At 39.0% G+C, this 21,300-nt stretch overlaps 2 protein-coding genes across 2 annotated transcripts in view; one reads left to right on the top strand and one right to left on the bottom strand.

Annotated features, from left to right (window-relative positions):
• Positions 1–21,300, top strand: part of snx19a (sorting nexin 19a) — a 64,908-nt gene that overhangs the window by 15,231 nt on the left and 28,377 nt on the right. The window contains exons 2-3 of the mRNA XM_073840441.1: positions 19,001–20,594; positions 20,672–20,810. Coding sequence (XP_073696542.1) covers positions 19,001–20,594; positions 20,672–20,810 — 1,733 coding nt within the window. The remainder of the gene's footprint in view (positions 1–19,000; positions 20,595–20,671; positions 20,811–21,300) is intronic.
• On the bottom strand, positions 2,401–5,058 carry LOC141334292 (cobalamin binding intrinsic factor-like). Its single transcript, XM_073839336.1, has 4 exons — positions 4,902–5,058; positions 3,282–3,426; positions 2,848–2,981; positions 2,401–2,641 (listed from the first exon to the last, which is right to left on the bottom strand). Exons 1-4 carry the CDS (start codon positions 4,978–4,980, stop codon positions 2,571–2,573), a joined length of 429 nt encoding a protein of 142 aa, XP_073695437.1. The 5' UTR covers positions 4,981–5,058; the 3' UTR covers positions 2,401–2,570.

Below are 21,300 nucleotides of genomic sequence, written 5' to 3' on the forward strand. Positions count from 1 at the left end.
TTTCCCGTAAAATAACATCTGAATCGTTTTTTGAACTGGTTCATTTAAATAATCTATCCGAACGAATCTTTTTGTGGAAATGTGTCAGACTATAATAACTATTAGTGAGCAAGAGGCAAATTAATGGGTGCTTCTCAAACTGAAGGCTGCGTCCTTAAACTCATTTTTATTACGTTTATTTTCGTCAATCGACGTTTGATGACTTGCAGCCGAAATATGCAGCCTTCATGGAATGCAGCCTTCCGTTTAAGAGGTAAGTTTTGTTGAACTGAAAACGGCTCTGAATGAGGAGTCGATTCCCCTTGAGAGGATCGATTCCAAACGTTGGAATCGACTCTCGATTCCCAATGCCTCGGAATCGAGGAATCGATTCTTTTTGGAATCGATTCCCAGCCCTAAATGAGCCTATTTCCAAAAAAAGTGGAGTGTTCCTTTAACATGACTATATGACTCAGTGTTTAGCTTCAATAGACCTTTCTCACAACTTCCGTATTTTGCACCGGAAATACGTAATTGCTGTGTAAACCTATTTCCGCCCCGGTATGCCGGTAACCAGGTAAACAACGTGAAAAACGCTAAACGTGGCTTAATGTATGTAAAAAACGACCAGGAAACCCCAAGTTTCTGTCAAACCTTACGTGGAACAAACATTAACTACTATCAAAAGAACGAGCCCTTATTCCACAGATAAAGTTAATTATATCACGTTAAGCGTTTTCTCCCCCATAGAAGCCCATTATAAGGAAACAGCTTAACACGGTTTAACGTACCTCAACAGCGACCAGGGAAGACCAAACTTCTGTTACATTTTACTTATAATAAATACTTGCTGCTCTCAAAAGAACGAGCTCTTATTCAGCATATAAAGTGATCGCCCCCCATAGAAGTCCATTATAACAAACCATGTTAAGCTTTTTCCTTAATGGAGTTCTATAGGGAGAAAACGCTTAACACGATATAATTCACTTTATATGATGAATGAGATCTCATTCGTTTGACAGCAGCAAGTACTTTTATATAAGTATTTTTTGACAGAAATTTGTTTTTTCCCCAGTCGTTGTTAAGATACGTTAAACTGTTTCCTTGTGGGTTTCTATGGGGACGCTTAACGTGATATTATTCACTTTATATGCTGAATAAGAGCTCATTCTTTTGACAGCAGAAAGTGTTTATTATAAGTAAAATTTTAAGCCAGCTTTTTTTTTTTTGTATAATGGACTTCTATGGGGGGCGATCACTTTATATGCTGAATAAGAGCTCGTTCTTTTGAGAGCAGCAAGTGTTTATTACAAGTGAAATTTAACAGAAATTTGGTCTTCTCTGGTCGCTGTTGAGGTAAGTTAAACCACGTTAAGCAGTTTCCTTATAATGGGCTTCTATGGGGGAGAAAACGCTTAACGTGATATAATTCACTATCTGTGGAATAAGGGTTTGTTCTTTTGATAGTAGTGTTTGTTCCAAGTAAGGTTTGACAGAAATTTGGGGTGTCCTGGTCGTTTTTTCGTACGTTAAGCCACGTTAAGCGTGTTTCACGTTAAGTGTTTTAGAACGTCCCGGATAAACTCTTCGTGGAAAAATGTATATCCTTTATCCAATTTGTTCCTCTTTGTGACGGAGTTTTCCTCCACGACTCTTATCACGTCGGCAAAAGTTATCTTTGGCAACAGTGAGGGAAGTTGTGTAGACTCTCTCCATTTTAATTTTAAATTACCCGGCTTTCTGCTGTGTTGACATTACACAGGAAGTCTGCATACCCTGCGATTGCGTATTTCCGGTTTCTGTGAGAAAGGTCTATAATTATATATTTTTTCCCCAAGATTTTTTTTTCAGAGCAAATGTACATTTCTGATAGAATGACCCTTATAATGACTTTAATCTCGAGATGTTTTTCTTTAATTATTGCATGGCCCTTCATTTGGACAACTTTAAAGGCGATATTCTCAATATTAAGATTTTTTGCACACTCAGATTCCATATGTTCAAGTTGTATCTCAGCCAAATATTGCCCTATCCTAACAAACCATACATCAATGGAGAGCTTATTGTTTCTTATGACTGGTTTACTTATAACTGGTTTTGTGTCATATGTTTTGATTTTTGTTTCTTGCCTGGAAATCACCATTTGAAAATCCCTGATATTTCCAGGTTTTCTATGATTGTTGGCTGCGTGTGAACACTGCTTTCAAGGTCACATATGTCAAAAAAGCTGCAAAGGACAAATCTAAATCACTACAAAATATATTGCTGTCATTGCTGTTTTCCCTGTTCTGTGTTTAGCACAGATATAAACCTTAATCTTGTTACTTTCTGAGCATGAGCCAAGTGAAGAAACACTAATAATATGTACTATTTGTTTGACTCTAATTAGCTATGATTAGTAATGATTGTTGAAAGATCAAGGAGGCTTTCATCAGTGTATGTTTATTAGAGTATTACACTGAGAATTATAGTGGGAGTACAGTGAAATTATGAGTTTATTAATACAGTTAAACTTTGTGTTAATTCCATGACTGAAACAATTTGTGGTTTTAAATTTACAGTAACATTTAGAACTACTGATTATTTCAAATCTATTTTTTGGCCCAAGTGGTGAACCTCAGGATCAAAGTCTCATCTCTCTCGGGTTGGTAGCAGCCAATTCCTGCAAAACATTGAGGCATTCCAGAGTATAAAGAATATACTATATTTAAATATAATATATATATATATTTGTATTTTCTACATTAGAAGACTAATTTGATTTAATTATTTTGTGTTGTAAATTCAATTAAATCAAGATTAGGGCAAATTTATTTCCCTTCTACACAGCAATAAAGTAATATTATATGATTATCTTAATTTACATACCCGCTTCCAGTGGAGTTACAACTCCTGCTTTCTCAGACAAAAGCTCCCAGTATGTCTGGTCCTGATCAGATCCAGCCAATCCATTCACACTCTCCAGATATAAGCCAAAGCTATTATGAACAGAGTACTTGAAACTATTGATGTAACAGAAATAAATGTATCAGAATTAGCACAAACATCCAATTTCACTGTTTGCTCTCTAAATGTTTTGTTATCCCTAAGCCTTTACAATGGATGGACAAGACAACTGTTGAGTCAGGTATGACTGGAAAAGCATCTTAAGCTTTTTACAGTTAAGTCCCAATTCCCCATAATTATATTCAGTTATTACATTCCAAATGCTTAAGTATATCAGTCATCACAACCAAAGTTAATCAGGTATACTATTCTATACTACAATTACAATTTTACATAAGTAAACATTTGTGGATTACTTGAACTTCATGTTGGTGTCCACCTGCAGTTGATTTAAGGCACCAAACATAACCCCTTCTTCTACCACAGTGGTGGAGTATGAAATCTGCTCATTAGTCAAATCATTAATGACAGTCACTTTAATGGGTAAGTGTTCTAGCCTGCCTATTTGGGAGAGAGAAAAAAAACAGCATTATTGAGTTAAAATCTATGCTTTACCAATTAATGTATATATTATAAAAAAAGGTAAAATTTCATGAATTAACTGTTTTTGATCTTGGTGTCTTTAAAAAAGCAAACATGAGTATTAAATTACATACTTTGAATTAGGGCTGGGCGATATGGCCTAAAAATAAAATCCCAGATTTTTTCACAAAAAATCCGATTTACGATTTAAATCGATTTTTTCCCCCCTACTACTTTTAGCATGTAAAGAAACCCCAGCTTTTCCACAATATATATGGGCACCATATATTTTGCAGTATACATTGCAACTGCATCAGTGCACCAGACCCCATTCTTATCATACCAGACACAGTAAATGTTTGTAAGACAAATAAATATGAGACGGGAGGAAAATATATATTTCCATGCTTTTCTTTTGGACTTATATCGTATACAAAAATATACAATCTTGAACACAGAAATATTAAATGATTTAAATAACTGAAACGATCTGCCAGCAGGTGGTGGTAAGACACTGATTTAATTACTGAATCATATTCATTTGATTCGTTTGAACGGATGGTTCATTCAAGAACAATGCAAGTGACTCTTAATGAACTGGAAATTGAATCATTTCACTAGATTCGTTTAAAAACGCACGTTCATTCATAAACGAAACACCGCTGTGTTTGAGTGGAGATGTGCAGCGGCTCAGCTGTGACTTGTTTCAGACTACTTTTGACGACGAAATAGAGCAAAATCAGGCAGTCTTATAGTCAGACAATGTAAGTCACTTAATAATAACTTCTTGTTTATTTAACTGTTATAATAAATCAATATCTCGTTTACAAACTCCCTTAAAAATGATTAAAAGCTGTCACTCATCTTAGTTCGCAATATCACAAAGCTCTATTATAATAAACGAAGCTACTGCCCATTCAGTCTCTTATTTACACTCTCTCTGCACTTGAGATACATTAGTCAACGTGCAAAACACATAGAAACCTTTGAAGCTCCACTCAGCGCAAATACAAATATGCTGGTCGCACTGGAGCCTTGATATGCAAATAATTCGCTATTGTCTTCAATCATCTCTCTACTCTGTTTATGTGATAAGTGAAATTGTATGTAATATAACAGGCTAACTTGCTAGCAAGCAGCTAATCATGTCCACTTAGTGACTTGCGTTATTTTACCAGAACGCGTTATTTGTTTTCCGTTCTGAATACAGCGTTAGTTAGGCGCGCCATCATGTGGGCGGACAACATTGCCTCTTAATTATTCTGCCATTGGTGCAATTACAATGTATCTAATATTTTTATTAAAAAATCGCGATACCTCGATTTAATAAAAAATTAAATCGTCTTAAAACGTAAATTCAAATTAATCGAAAAAATCGAAAGAATCGCCCAGCCCTACTTTGAATATATGTTATTAGGATCCTAGACATGCAAAGAATTAACTTCAAACCTTACCTGAGTCTGCCGGCTGTCCCAGCCCTGGGAATAGCAGCGAAGCTGCAAAAAACAGAAGACTAACCGCTATCATAGCCATTCTAGCAGTCTGCCCAGTGTGTCTGAATGTCTCTGACAACCACACACTCTTATTTATATTCTGAGATTTCTTTGCATGCCAGATTCTTTTTCAGATAAGTGTTGCACATGGCTTGTGAGTTTTGACTGACAAGACCCCAGTCCTCCGATGACCCCTTCAGGGAGAGGGATGTGGAAAATTAGTCACATTCATCTGCCATTTTCCCAGAGGCGGCTGGAGTGCCCCTGGAGGTCGCCATCTCCTCAGTGTCACTTTGCTCTCATAAGCAGAGAAAAATAAAGATTTTCTCCAACCCACAAGCTCCAGGGGTCCCATGTTTTGTGGTCCTGGAAGGCCTGATTCCTGTGGTCCCAAGTCTAATGGTCCTGGAGGACCTGACTCTGGTGGTCACAGAGCAACTCGCCTTCCTTGTCACTACAGAGCTGTCCGATCTTACTGCCACTGCCATGGTCAAGAACGCCATCTTTGCCTTTCATCCCATGGCTGTTCTGTGTGCATGGGCTACTTCAAAATTTGCTCCAGCTCAGGAGCCCGCTCCAGTCAAGGAGCTGTCAGAGTCTGCTCAAGATCCGCTCCAAATCGGGAGCCCTCAGAGTCAACTCAAGAGCCTGCTCCAGTCCTGGAGCCCTCAGAGTCCTTTCTGGCATAGAAAGCTGCTTCATAGTCTCCTCTGGGCCTTGAGCCTGTCAAAGATCCAGAGTCTCCAGACATGCCAGAGTCATTCTGGGTCATCTTTCCAGCTCCACGCTGGCTCTCAGCCGGGATTCCAGACACACCTGAGCCTTCCTGCTCCTTCCCTCCAGCTCCACTGGATCTTTACCCACAAATGTGACAAATAAGCATTAATTATTAACCATCACAAAATAACCTGAACACTAGTTCTTCATCTCCAGTGATGTGGAGGTGCTAACTATAAGTATCTTGGAAAAAGTCTCTGAGCAGTTATCTAGAGAGACAGTTTTATAGAGAGGCCTTATCTCTTAAAGGTGTGGTCTGCAATAGGATTTTGCCATGGATTAATTGATGCTTGTTTCTGAGAACTATTGAGGACAAACTCTAAAAGTAAGAAAGTTATCATTTGCCATGTCAAATATACTGTAGAGGTTGAGGATTATGGAATAAAATCACTGTCAAAAATAATCGTACGTAATTCAAAGCATTTGTGTGTAATTTTAATTTACTCGTGCATAATTTAAAACTATTGTATGTAATTATGTTTTTTGTCAGAATTGGATTCCAAAATCTACGGCCACGACAGTTTACAGATACGAGATTTTCTGTGTTTGTTAGAATATAACTCCAAAATTTACGACTAGACAGTTCACAGACACAACACTTGTTTTAACAACACCTGTGTTACAAGCACAACATGCGAATTACGACCACGAAGTACGGTGTGCGAAATGACTGTCAAAAATACGTCATTACGTTCCCAGGCATTACTATCCGGATGAAGATTAATCGATTCCCCGAGCCGCGCATGAGCCCCGTCACCGTTTTAAACCATAGATATGTATACTGACTAGATGTCGCCTCTGACGCTGCTGTCCATAGGAACGATGCGGGGGATTCTTGGGTCGGGGGAAGCCGCGTCTACTCTGCATTAGTTAACATTGGCAGAGAACTATCAACGATTAAAATCACCTTAATTTGCTTAATTTTCAACCGATTTTCAAGCCGTTTGGTTTATTATAAATGTCAGACATATTTATGATAGAACATATATCATATAAGTAAAATAATTAATTAATCTATGTTCTATCATAAATATGTGATATATCATATACAATACTTAGACACACCTACATAACTAATTAATTTGTTCTACAATGCACAAAACAATTACAAGGATGCTGATAGTGATGTGAAAAAAACATGAATAATATAAAATAAAGTATATGTAAAAAATAAATAAATAGAGCAAAATTTAAATTAATAAAAGGCATGAGTTAAACAAACAAAGCAAAAAAAAAAAAAATTATGGACTTCCTGACCAACAGACCTCAGAATGTTAGGATGGGAAACCTGACATCTGCATCTAGGCAGAAATTAAATAATCATAAATCGTCCAAATCTCAAACGTTTTTTTTTTTTTTTAGTTTGTTCCAACTGACAGACATTTATTTATAATCAAGTCCAGAGAAAATTGAAGCTTTTGATATTAATCTACTTCAAAACTAGGTGTAAGTTTATTATTCTTCCTGTTAATTAAAACATTTGAATTGTACTGCTTTATTTTGTACATCAGCAAGCCTGCAATACAATGACCCAGCGTAAAATGGTTATATAACACAAAAACAAACATAACGTGCGTACGTAGTGTGAAAAACATCTTCCAGTATTTACAACAGCTTATTAAATGATTAGGCTACATTATATAACACAGGTTAACCATTCTTTGAAAACATCCAGTTCATGAAAATATCTACTACAGCTTCTTAAAAGATTACAGTGTATAAGACTGATCAAGCATTCTTAAAACTAAGTGTTTAGTATCCCTGCAACAACACTACCTTACACAGTTTCTTCCTCAGACTTTTGCTCTGCAGTTGCAAAGTATGAACCTTTGCCACATGGTGTTGTCTCAACTTATGAAAGGTACAGACAACCAGTGAAATTAAGTTAAAGTGGTGGTTGTCTATGCCATCTTGTGTCAACAATGTGATCACAAAGACCAAATATGTCCTCAGACCCTACTTCTGCTTTCACAACTCTGTTTAACAGAGACACTGGGCACTGATGGGCTGCTGAGTTGATGTTAAAGGCCCGTCGGATGCAGTGCTCAGTCGAGCGGATCACCTTAAAGGTACCTTGACTTGGTATTACTAGGCCTCCGTTGTTTCTGAGGGTGAGCAGATGGTAGTTATCACCAAAAGATGGTATGGTCGAAACTACCAAACTACTACGACATACATTGCATATGCAAGTTTTCTCATGACTTGCCTAACTACAAATCCCGCAATGTAAACAAGTTTTCAGTTAGGCACCCAAAGCTTGTTGCTAAATAACTGTGGTCCAACACAACACCAGAGATTGGCTGAAAGGGAGAGGATGCAATGTTGTCATCGTCATCCTCAGCTGGCACCACAGATGACATGTTGACAGCTGACAGACACATGGTGTCATCCTGTGGTTGAACGTTGCCTGTCTTCCCTGGAGCAATGCCACAGCGGACCATAATGCGCCGGAAATAATTCTGGAAGTGAGCAACAGTTGGATTGTTGTTCCATCCACCTGAAATTAAAAGGGTAAGTATATTCCAGGTAAGTATTTCAGACAAGTGTGTTTTTAACAGCTGTATCCAGTAGGTGTGGAAGGTGTGTGAATGTGTGTCTTGATTATGTGTGTTTTTGTATAATTCTGTTTGTTTTCTCTCAACAACATTGCTCACTTCAATCTCAGCTCCTACCTGAGGCCCTGATGGAGTTGAAAAACAATTCCAAGTGGTCTTGGCTAAAGCCGTATGTGCACACATATCGTTGTCCCTCAAGTAGCTCTGGTATCATCATAATGAAGGAGTTGATGTTGATAACAAAACAGGTCACAGATAGATACCTTTAAAATAAAGAAAAGAGACTTCAATATTCCAACATTGACTATATGAAACCATAAACTTAGTCTGTTAATATTTACTTTAAATATTGTAAATAGCATTGCATTATTTGAACTGGAACATACCAGGTTAAGTGAGAGAAATTAAAGTGATCTAAATGATCTAAATGTAATGTCAGGTCAGAGTGCGTTTTAGTGACTGAAGCTCTTACCACTCCCTACCCCAACAAACCTCCTTTTAGTCAGTGTGATGCCTTGTTAAAATGTCATGCAGTGCATGTGAAATCTCTCTACTCATTTATCCAAGTTTTCCCTTTAATTTCTCATCCATCTGAGCATGTAAAATATAGGCTTTGCAATGTGACCTTGTTGAGAATATTTGTAATAAAGTCACAAGAACACTGAGTAGAAGGATAGAAGCCAGAGAAAGATAGCAAAGAGGTAGACCTATTGATGTGGAATGTGTCAGGTTCTCAAAGACTTTGCTTGGGCAAAAAATCCTAAAAAATGACCCTCAATTAATAAGAAAAACATGCTGAAGTGTTGTGAAATACATGGAGACTGTTTTTTATAGGCTTTATAGACAGATGAGTTGAGAGTGGCTCTTGAAGGACCAGCACCACATCCTCTTGTAGCACTCTTTCCAGTTTATCCTCCAGAATCTGGCAGAACTCTTAAAACTGATTCTGGAAAATATATTTTTGAAAGAGTGCTACAAGAGGATGTGGGGCTGGTCCTTCAAGAGACTAAATGGTTCCTGATGGTTTCATATCTAATTCTTAACATTAATTCTTACTTTTTGTGCAATTAATATGCATTTTTTCTCATCCACCTGTTTTTTCTGACAATGCAGACGCAACAAGCGTTTTTCTGTCCGGTGGTCATGCCTTAACTTTGCAAATTCCAGTATTGCATTAGTATTGCATCCTTCTCATGGGCATTTAATAGTTTTTGACTTTCTCAGTCTGAGGTAAATCTCTTTTTTGGCTCATTTTATCTGTAAAAGAAAATGTGCCTAATAATTCTGCACATCCTGAATATAAGGAGTTTTTCACTTCCAGCCTTCATGGACAATTATATATCACTTATAAATAACGAATAGTAGTTATTAAGATTGACGTGGTTTGGAATTGGTCAAATGTGCTTGGAAAAAAATGACCACAATATCAATGTGCCTAATAATTATGCAGACAGTGTATATTCCAGTGAACACTGATATTACATGACCCATGTATTACAGTGTATGTACACAGCTGTTAGTAAGTCAACACTGAAAATTGCTAATTCTTTTATGTAGGCCTACCTCATCACGCTACAGGCTGCAGTAACCTCCTAAACACCTATATTCATAAAGCACCTCCATCTAAAGTTACTCTGTGAGCTGATCTTATTTACTATATTTAACCTGTCTCTGTAATATATCGCCTCACTGTTATTAGTGATAACTAACACTTAAACATGTCCGAATTTGGAAGAAAAAAACAACTTACCTGAGATGATGAGTGCGCACCTGGATGCTGGTCCGCCATTTTTGCGCCACTGGTTTAAAACGGTGACGGGGCGCATGCGCGCCTCGGGGAATCGATTAATCTTCATTCGGATAGTAATGCCTGGGAACGTAATGACGTATTTTTGACAGTCATTTCGCACACCGTACTTCGTGGTCGTAATTCGCATGTCGTGCTTGTAACACAGGTGTTGTGAAAACAAGTGTTGTGTCTGTGAACTGTCATAGTCGTAAATTTTGGAGTTGTATTCTAACAAACACAGAAAATCTCGTATCTGTAAACTGTCGTGGCCGTAGATTTTGGAATCCAATTCTGACAAAAAACATAATTACATACAATAGTTTTAAATTACGCACGAGTAAATTAAAATTACACACAAATGCTTTGAATTACGTACGATTATTTTTGACAGTGATTTTATTCCATAGAGGATTATATGGTTTTGTTGTCATTTACCCACTGACGTCTCTTACCTCTTAAAAGCTAGTCTAGGCTATTAACTGGTTAATCATGTTATTTTATCATTCCATTTAATATTTGAAATTTGCTGTCAACCAATCACAAATTCAAGTAGTAGGGTAGACTAAGTTTGAGACATGTGTACAGTTGAAACACCTTAAATAACTTGTGTACACAGGAACCCCATGCCATGATTTTTCTCCACACGTGTACTAGTGTTCTCTTTAATCGTGGGAAATTTGAAATGTGTGCGTCTTTCCATTTCAAAGATAATGACAGAAGTTTTTTTTTTTCCAAGGTGAGATGCATTTCACCATGACACTTTCACAATGAATAGCTAATTATTCTTTTATGAATGTTAAACTTAACATATATCACTGCAAAAGCTACTCTGTGCTCTAAAACTAGGCATATTTTATGACATTGTGCTTCTGTGTTGAGACACAGTGTATCAGCTGTACCCAGATTGGTGCCCTATTGTGTCACAAGCTGTATAGTTGTACAGTGTTTTAAAATAGGTTAAAATCACATTTACACCGATGCTACACAAATTAAGTTTAAAAAATACATTTGTGATATTTCAACTGTCTATTATTAATGGACATATGTTTTAACAAATGTTAAAAGGATACCATAGCATTTAAAAAAATATACAAAGTGGTAAAGTGGGTACAGTTGATACACCCTTTTTAGGTTGCTATGTATACAGTAACAGTTTAGTTCACTTTTTTACTCTCAAAACACATTGTTATACCAGTAGTGTTTAAAAAAAAAAAAAAAAAAAAGGAGACGTGGCTCTTTCAAGTGGTGGATGTAGTACGTCCGAATTCTATTCATGCTACTTATATTCATACTATATAGAACATTGTAGGCTTCATGTACCACCATAAAGGAGACAGCCTACCTCCCCTTGGCCCTCCCCCCTTCCATTTACATGACCCCTTAGGGGAGACGGAGATGGAAAAATTTGTCAACTTCATCTGCCACTTTCCCAGAGGTGGCAAAATGTGTATTTGTGTCTGCCCTGCTCTTAAGTTTTCCCCATGGGTTTTCTTTTTTAACCACCACAAAATAACTGGACCACTGGTTCTTCATCTTCAGTGATGTGCAGGTGCTAGCTTTAAGTATGTTGGAACAAGAAAGTCTCTGAGCAGTTATCTGGAGAGACAGGTTTATGGAGAGGCCTTATCTCTTAAGTGTGGTCTGCTATAGGATTTTGCCATGTATGCCTGTTTCTGAGAACTATTAATTACAAACTGTTGGTCAACAAAATAAAAAACTTCAAGATGCAAATGTAATAGATGAGTGATTTGTCACAAGCTACTCCCACACTTAGCTCCTGTGGCGGCTTTGGTTGGTTTTTAGGCTTCTACAAAAGCTACTCCCACACTTAGCTCCTGCGGCGGCTTTGGTTGGTTTTTAGGCTGCTACAGACCTCTCTTACTTCTTAAAAGGTAGTTTACTTTTCATTGATAAGTGTCTAGGTTCAGATGGGAATACTGGGGATTTGATTCTGGCTGTTTGTGGGCTTCTTGTATCACCGTGAGGGAGGTGGTGGCCTACCTCTTCTTGGCCCTCCCCCTTCTATTTACAGACTGCCAAGGCCCTTGTCCTCTGACGACCATTTCGGGGAGAGGGAGGAAAAATTAGTCAACTTCATCTGCCACTTTCCCAGAGGTGACTGAGCCCACTCCACCCCCCCTATTTCATTCAGGTCTTAACTCTGCCCTGGTTTTCCTCTCTGCCTGCTTAAATAATAATTTTTATTATTTAATGAATAACCATTTGCATTCTGCATTTGAGTCTTCACCTCATTTATACCTACAAACGTGACAGATTAGCATTAAATAATAACCATTACAAAATAACCTTTATTTTTAAGTATTTTGCAATTAATCAAATGATGCTTGTTCCTGAGAACTATTGAGTACAACCTCTGGTAACATTAAAATTAAAGAAGTGATTATTTGTCTCCCCTAGGCCGTCACCCTTTCTATTTACAGACTGCCAAGTCCCCAGTCCTTCAAAGAGAAGGAGGAGGAAGAATGAGTCTGCATCTGCCACTTTCCCTTAAAATAAAAAGGGAGTATTAAATAAAAATATCATTATTTTATAGTAAACTTAAAAATAAAACGATATTTACTTTTTTATGTGAATTTTCATCATTTTCAAACCTAAATTAGCAAGTTTTTTTTTGGTGGCAAGTACGTAACGCGAACGGTATGCCGATGCGCTCCCGATTAAAGAGTGTTCATCATTTTGTGTTGAAAACAGAAATGAATAGCTGATAATTATGCTCTCATTTTCAATCTTATGCAGTATTACAGTTTGTCGATCTAAAATGATAATTGTACATTAACAGCTGCAACCATTTTGGTAGGCAAATGCACGTTCTGCATTTTCCTATTTTGGTCGCACATGCAGACCTGCGGACCACTTATGTGCATCCCTGTATATGACATGTATTATAATTGGTTTAAATGAAGATTGTTTTAAGTTCCCTTAAATTAGAAGTTGTTTTTTAAATTTACATTTACATTTACATTTATTCATTTAGCCGACACTTTTATCCAAAGTGACTTACAATTGGGAATACAACAAGTGATTCATCCTAAGGAGGCAGATCAACATAGGAAGTGCTCAAAAATACCATATATCAGGCGTTGTTAGAGGAGTGCAGGCTAGAAGGAGAAGATCAAGAAAGAGAGGAAAAACAGGCTAGAAGGGAGGATCAAGAAGAGAGGAGAATTTTTTTTTTTTTTTTTTTTTTTTTTTTTTTTTAATTGAGTCACATAGTGTCGAAAAAGATGGGTTTTCAGCAGTCGTTTGAAAGCTGTTAAGGAGTCTGCATTCCGGATAGGGGTGGGAAGATCATTCCACCAGGCAGGGACATTGAACGAGAATGTTCTGGACAGTGATTTAATACCTCTCTGTGGTGGTACAATGAGGCGTCTTTCACTAGAGGATCTCAGTCTTCTGGAAGGAGTGTAGATGTGTAGTAGTGAATGAAGGTAGGCAGGTGATGATCAGGTGGCTGTCCTATATGCCAGCATCAGTGTCTTGAATTTGATGCGTGCTGTAACCGGTAGCCAGTGCAGTGATATGAAGAGAGGTGTGACATGGGCCTTTTTGGGCTCATTGAAGACCAGTTGTGCTGCTGCATTCTGAATCATTTGTAGAGGCTTGATTGTACATGCTGGAAGACCAGCTAAAAGAGCATTGCAGTAGTCCAGCCTGGAAATGACCAGGGCCTGGACGAGGAGTTGTGTAGCATGCTCTGTTAGGAAGGGCCTGATCTTTCTGATGTTGTACAATGCAAACCTGCAAGATCGAGCAGTTTTAGCTATGTGGTCTTTAAAAGTCAGTTGGTCGTCAAAGATTACACCCAGATTTCTGGCTGAAGTCGATGGGGTAATTGTTGATGAACCTAACTGGATGGAGAAGTCATGCTGTAGAGATGGAGTAGCAGGAAAGATAAGGAGTTCCGTCTTTGCTAGATTGAGCTGTAAATGGTGTTCCTTCATCCATGCAGAGATATCCGCCAGGCAACCTGAGATCCGTGCAGCTACCGATGGATCGTCTGGTTTGAATGAAAGATAGAGTTGTGTGTCATCAGCATAGCAATGGTAGGAGAAGCCATGTGCCTGTATGATGGGGCCCAGAGATGTAGTGTATATGGAGAAGAGGAGAGGTCCAAGAACTGATCCCTGAGGAACCCCAGTGACCAGTTGATGAGTTTTGGATACCTCCCCTCCCCAGGCCACTCTGAAAGACCTACCAGAGAGGTAGGATTTGAACCAGCGAAGTGAAGTCCCTGTGATGCCCAGCGTTGAGAGGGTGGACAGGAGGATCTGGTGATTCACAGTGTCAAAAGCTGCAGATAGGTCCAGCAAGATGAGTACTGATGATTTGGACTCAGCTTTTGCCGTCCGCAAGGCTTCAGTGACAGACAGTAGCGCAGTCTCAGTTGAATGGCCGCTTCTGAACCCTGATTGGTTAGAGTCCAGTAGATTGTTCTGTGAGAGGAATAAGGATAGCTGGTTGAAAACAGCCCGTTCCAGTGTTTTTGCTATGAATGGAAGGAGAGAGACAGGTCTGTAGTTGTCAATGAGTGAAGAGTTAAGTGTAGGTTTTTTGAGCAGTGGGGTTACCCGGGCCTGCTTAAATGTAGTGGGAAAAGTGCCTGTGAGAAGAGATGTGTTGATGATGTGTTTGAGCGCCGGTAGGATTGTAGGAGAGATTGCTTGGAGAAGGTGTGAGGGGATAGGATCTAAAGGACATGTCGTCGGATGGCTGGAGAGGAAAAGTTTGGTTACTTCTGCCTCCGAGTAAGGACAGAAGGAGAAGAGGGGAGTTCCAGCCGTGAGTGTGGTCAATTTTAGTTCCTGTATGTGTGGAGCTGAGAACTTATTATTGATCGATGTAGTTTTGTCTGTAAAAAATGTGGCGAAGTCATCAGCTGTTATAGATGGTGGAGGGGGACAAAGCAGTGTATTAAATGTTTTGAAAAGGTTGCGTGCGTCTGGAGAATTGTTGATCCTGTTGTGGAAGTATGAAGATTTGGCTGTATGTACTTGGGTAGCGAAAGATGAGAGCATAGACCGATACATACTGAGGTCGGATGGATCCTTAGATTTGTGCCATTTTCTCTCGGCTGCCCTAAGTTTGGAGCGATGCTCACGAAGAACATCGGATAACCAAGGGGTTGTCGGAGCAGCTCGTGCTGGCCTGGAGGAGAGCGGGCATATAACATCTAGACAGGAGGTAAGAGTGGAGCATAAGGTGTCAGTTGCTGCATTAGTGTCCAGGGATGAGAAGTGGGTTGGAGAGATACTAAAGAAGAAAGATGGGAGGGTGAGAGAGAGAGCGTAGGTTTCTTCTAAAAGTAACAGGTAGAGGGGTTGGGGGTGCACAAGTAGCAAGATGTAGGTCAAATGTAATGAAGAAGTGGTCAGAGATGTGTAGGGGTTTGACCGCAATGTTGTCTGAAATACAATTTCGCATGTAAATGAGATCAAGTTGGTTGCCAGACTTATGAGTGTATGTAGTGATAACGCGTTGTAGATCAAATGAAGTTAGAAGTGAATGGAAGTCAGCAGCATAGGGTTTGTCAAGGTGAATGTTGAGGTCCCCAAAGACTAGAAGTGGGCTGCCATCCTCTGGAAAAGAGGACAGCAGCCCATCCAGCTCTTCTAAGAAGATGCCAAGTTGAGTAGGAGGGCGGTAGATTACCACAATGTGGAGTTCAATAGGAGATGTTACAGTGATTGTATGAGATTCGAATGAACTATAATTGCATAGAGGAGAATGGGTTGAGTATTTCCAGTTGTTAGAAATAAGAAGTCCCGTACCCCTGCCCCTTCCAGTGTGACGAGGGGTGTGAGAGAAGGAAAAGTTATTAGAAAGAGCAGCTGGGGTTGCAGAGTCTTCTGGACGAATCCAGGTCTCAGTCAAACCTAGAATGCTCAGACCAGATTGCACAGAAAATGCTGAAATGAAGTCAGCTTTGTTGACAGCTGACTGACAGTTCCAGAGTCCAACCGTGAAAGAGAAAGGTTCAGTGGAAGAGGTGTCGATAGGACGCAGGTTAGAAATATTGCGTCGACGTGTGCGTGTGATATTAGTGCGGTGTGTAGAGACCACCGGAATGAGTTGGAAACACATGATAGAGGAGGACAGAAAGAAGAGTGAAATAAAGGAAAGGAGTACTTAAGTGTGTTGTCGGTGTCGTTGCTCGGTTAAGTCGCGCAGGAAAAGTCGCAAGTCTTTACTCTCGTCGGTCTTCACGCGAGGAGGCTGAACGCTTCCGCTGACGCTTCAGCTGGTCTGACACAGTTAAATAGACAACCAAACAGTGCTTCACTGATAAAAGCTAGGGACGCCTCCTAGGCTCAGTCAGCCGCAAATGTATCGCCCGCACACAAAATGGCTCAATCGAAACTCAAAAAGCAACAGCTTCGCACTTGTAATAGCTCCAGAAGGGAACGATATGAAATAACAAAAGCTTCCCTTGGCCGTACGCTCAGTTATCAATTTTAATGATTGCAATAAAAACTAGAATTTAAAGCAAAAACAATCGCAGGACAAATAACAGAAGAAACACTCCTTTTCTAACAGTGAATAGATGTAAATAAAACAAACGAATAACTAAATAGAACAACAGAGTGCTTTAAGAAGCAGCTCAAAATTAATATTAACGAATAAGTAAGTAAATAGAAACAACAGAGTGCGTTTAGAAGCAGCTCAAAATTAATATTAACGAATAAGTAAGTAAATAGAAACGACAGAGTGCTTAAGGGAACAGCAGCTTAAAATTAATACTTAGGAATAAGTAATTAAACAGAAACGACAAAGTGCTTTTAGCGTAACGATCGCCTATCGAAATAGTATTAAAGTAGACACTTACGCACCGTCGTTCTTTCTCGTCTGAGGACTGAACTCACTTTCTCACTTTTTTTTTTAAAGTCTAATTAATGTTAAATTGATAGCTCTCAAATATACTGTAATGTTGAATGGTTATAGTCAATAGTTAAATATTAGGAAAATAAGATGACATTTAATTAATAATAAAATTATACAATAATCTGAAGATTGAATGTGAAATTATTGCAATATTAAAGTCTATTAAAGAAAAAATGCATGATTAATTAAATATATATATTTTAATCGATTGACAGCTCTAGTTCAAATACACATAAATGCTGAAAACCAAAGAATCTGTGGGACCTGAAGGACTTTCCTAAAGAACAGCAGGCAGTTTAACTTAACTGATCAGGACAAACAAGGGACTCATGAACACCTATCACTAAAAAAAAGCTGTGGGTCATTCAAGCAACAACGCAATATTAAGAGTCTTAAAGGTCCCATATTGTCAAAATCGAAATTTCCTGGCTTTTTTCATGATAACTGAGGTCTAGGGGCTATGTAACTACCATATGAGTTTCAAAACAGTCAATCCACAGTAAACTGCACACAGCCTGCTTAAAGTAGCTGTTCATTTTCACGAGCCGCTGTGACTTCCGTAACGATGTGACGTCCGATCTACTCAGTCACCGCCTTCAGTCACCACTCCAGCACCAACCACCGTCCCACCCTCCTTTTGTCAAACCCAGACAACATCGTGTCCATAACATTGCTAAGCAACAACATCACGGAAACTAATCTAGAAAACCCTGTTAAGTCGATAGATGTCGAAACTACATCATTGTACAGGTTTCAGAACAACATTAATAATAAGAGACCAGAGGCACGTCAACTCCAGCCTCTTTCACACAGCGATTCCAGTAAATACACGGATAATGTGTCCCATGATTTGTTCCGGAATTGTTTAATTTGGTTCATTTACAGTTGTTTTCCGGAATCTGTGCTTGCTTTACACACAACCCATAAAGACATGTGACGTTGGGTGTGAGATGTAATGCGACGCGTACATTTAACTAAACTGAAACTAACCTGAACAAACTGTGCTTCAGTGCTGATAGTGAGGAGCTGGCTCTGCCTGATTGCCGCTTCATTCCACTTTGCACGTATTTTTTTCTCGTGAAGAGTCGCAGGGTAACGTGCATCATCACTATAACACTGCCTTTAGGTTTCTGGCTTTTGTTCACACAGCGCTCGTTCCCGTAATTTTCCAGAATCAGCGCGCATTGTGAAAGGGGCTTTACTAAAGCAACAGTTATGTAGCTTACTGCATTCGGTGTTTGAAAACATTAATGATCATTCTGAAATATCTTGTTGAGTATCAGCAGGCTAGGCTCTCTCTATGGCTCTGGGTTCGGCTACAGCGATACGTGGCCATAGTTACCTGTGATTGGCCTGGCTGTGCGTCACTCAGAAAACAACAGGCCAATCAGAAGAGAGGCTCATGAATATTAATTAGCTGGGCCAAAATCGACCTGTTTTTGACAGAGCTAAACAAGGAGCTGTAAAAATATATTGAGATGGAATCTGGCACTTATACAGCAAATATATATTCTTAAGGACATCAACAACTGAAATAAACCTCCAGAAATGTGTACAATATGGGACCTTTAAGAGTATTAACTTTTGAACGGGGTAATTTTTATAAATTCAACAATTATTTTCTCTTGTGGACTATATGTAAATATATTTTTTATGTGAAAAATCTTATTCATTTTGTATGATCCCTCTTATTTTGATAAAATAATTAGCATTTTGCCGATTCTGCAAGGTGTATGTAACTTTTGACTTCAACTGTAAATAAGATAAAACTGTAGTTCATAGCAAAACAAGTCTATAACAAGTAATAAGTAATTATTGTTTAATATAATATATTATTAATATAATTATGAATTACCATCTGCCACATGATATGCAATAAAGAGATTTAAGCAAACTATAGCCTAAATGTTTCCTTGAAAAAATAAGATCTTGCTTGTCCTTCATGTTAAGATGTTTTGTATACATTTTGTATTTTTTTATAACACAATTTATGTGCTCATATAAACATTTTATTTAATTATATTTTCTTTATTCAACAGTCCATCCTTTTCCAATTTAAGATCTCAGACTTGTGACAAAATGCCTGGTGCTGCCAATACAAATCCTTGGAGTTTCTCTGAGTTACTGGGGCAAAGGAGCCTTCTTGGAGTTGTAGTTTTGATTACTTGGTTAGTTCTGTTCCATCTTCTGGTGAATGTGTGGCTGCTATGCATCTTCACCAGTCTGTTGGTAGTACTGGGTGGATGGCTGGGATCTCGTGTCGCTTTGGATGCCAACAGCCTCCTTCATTTGGAGCACTTTCTGCCATTGCGTCAGTCTCCTGAAGTTCACATTACCTCAGAAAGTGAACAAAGACTGGATTGGGAGATTCAGAGTGCTGTCGACAAGGCTGTGCGAGACTTTGTTTCATCCTGGTACTGTAATTCTGTTTCTAAGGGTGGGGACGAGTTTGAATGGGAGGTGAGGAACGCCATGCTGGAGGCAGCCGCTGAACTGAAGAGTAGGGCAAAGCAGGTGGACCGGAGAGCACTGGCTCAGAGGGTTCTAGAGCTTTGCGGATGCCATCTGCAGAGCTTTAGCCAGGCCAAGGAACTCCAACGCACTCTGCAAGAAGAGTCTGACCAAACGGTTTCAAACTCACAAAAACTATGGAGATTGTACAGTAGGGCTGATTTGCCTCACCCCGCCCGGACTGGCCCTGCCAACCAGCTCTGCTACTCCAGAGCACTGGTAGATCTCCTCATGCACGTCCTTATTCCCAATTCTCACCTGGAAACAAGAACAGGCTGTTACATGGTGGGAGAGCTCATCACCTGCAATGTTCTTCTGCCCCTCGTGGCAAGAATATCCAATCCAGATTGGTTAAACCAGACTATTGTAGATGTGTTCACCCAATCCACTGACAAAGAAGCACCAAGCCCACAGCAAACACCTCCAGAAGATGAAGATGAAGACGAATCCGTTAGCAGCTTCTGGGATTGTGACTCCCAGATTACTGTTGACTGTTCTGAAACCTCCAGCATGGAAACAGCTTGGTCTGTATCCACAGCCCCCCTCCACGATTCTTCTGAAACAAGTTTCCAGAGTCAGTGGTCCTCTGATGAAAATGTACAAGGGAGGAGAAGCTCCAGCATACTTTTTCCAGAAAGAATGATCCAAAGTACAGCCGAAGTGCTCAGATCTCCGTACCGCACCAGCCGCCTATATAGACACAGCGACTACGACCTGGATTCACCCTCTTCAGATGAGAGAAAGATCTCTAGTGAGTCTTTAAAAAGAACAGACTCAGATGATGAGAACTTCTGCGACTGCATCTCTCCTTCAGACTTCTGTGGCCTGGTTTGTCTGGAGGAAGACACCTTGGGTCTTTTGGGAAAGTGTTTTTTAAGGCAAAACGTGATCATTTCAGAGCCTCCATCACCAGAGAGTACAGTGGAAGAGTGTCCAGTCCAACCCCTGACTTACACATCAAACTCCCTTCCCAGAAGCCTTGGTCTGGACTCGTTAGTTTTCGAAAACGTGGGAAATCTAGAGGGACCGGTAACTATTCAGAACTTGCAAATCACTGGGACCATCACAGCCAAAGAGCAAAGAAGCAACAGCACTCATCCTTATACTCTTTACACTATAAAGGTGAGATTCTAAAGAAACCGACTTTGCCTTTTTTACTAATTCAGTATTGATTAATTGTGTTTTGTGTGTGTTTGTAGTATGAAACTGCTGGAGATTCAGAGAATTTAATGTCTGATCAGCCTGTTGTGTATCATACGTTGAACCGACGATACAGTGAGTTCCTCAATCTGCAGACACGTTTGGAGGAAAGGCCAGATCTCAAGAAGCTGATCAAAAGTAAGACGTTTTTAAACAATAATGTAAGCTAATGGGTCACATAATATTGAACATAATCCCATTTTATATTAGACTAGATAGTTTTAGACTTAATTAGTACATGTTGTCAGAGTTAAATAATAAAAAGTAACATACACTACCATTCAAAATGTTGGGGTCAGTAAGATTTTTTTTTTTTTTTTGCTGTTCTTTTGACATTTCTTTTTACCAGAAAATCCTGCAAGAATCTATAATGGTTTCCACAAAAATATTAAGCAGCATAACTGTTCCTGTTTCCTGAGCAATTGTTTCTTCTATAGAGAATTTGAATGTTTGTATTAAAACAATTTCTGAAAGATCATGTGACACTTAAGACTGAAGTAAAGGCTTGTAAAAAGTCCACTGAAGGCGAGTTAAAGTAGAACCCAGGTGCAGTTTATTAACAGTGACGTTAAATCCAGAAATCCAAATAAACAATCGAAACAATGACTTGACTTGACTTAACACAGAC

Source organism: Garra rufa, chromosome 5, assembly GCF_049309525.1.
Source record: "Garra rufa chromosome 5, GarRuf1.0, whole genome shotgun sequence".
NCBI classification, from domain to species: domain Eukaryota; kingdom Metazoa; phylum Chordata; class Actinopteri; order Cypriniformes; family Cyprinidae; genus Garra; species Garra rufa.

Bases quoted from the DNA above. Each gene is read 5' to 3' on its own strand.
- LOC141334292 (XM_073839336.1), bottom strand. From the start codon at position 4,980: ATGGCTATGATAGCGGTTAGTCTTCTGTTTTTTGCAGCTTCGCTGCTA. The intron at 2,982-3,281 runs GTAATCCACAAA...TTACATCAATAG, and splicing joins GACACCAACATGAAGTTCAA to TTTCAAGTACTCTGTTCATA. The intron at 2,642-2,847 runs GTATGTAAATTA...AATGTTTTGCAG, and splicing joins TGTAACTCCACTGGAAGCGG to GAATTGGCTGCTACCAACCC.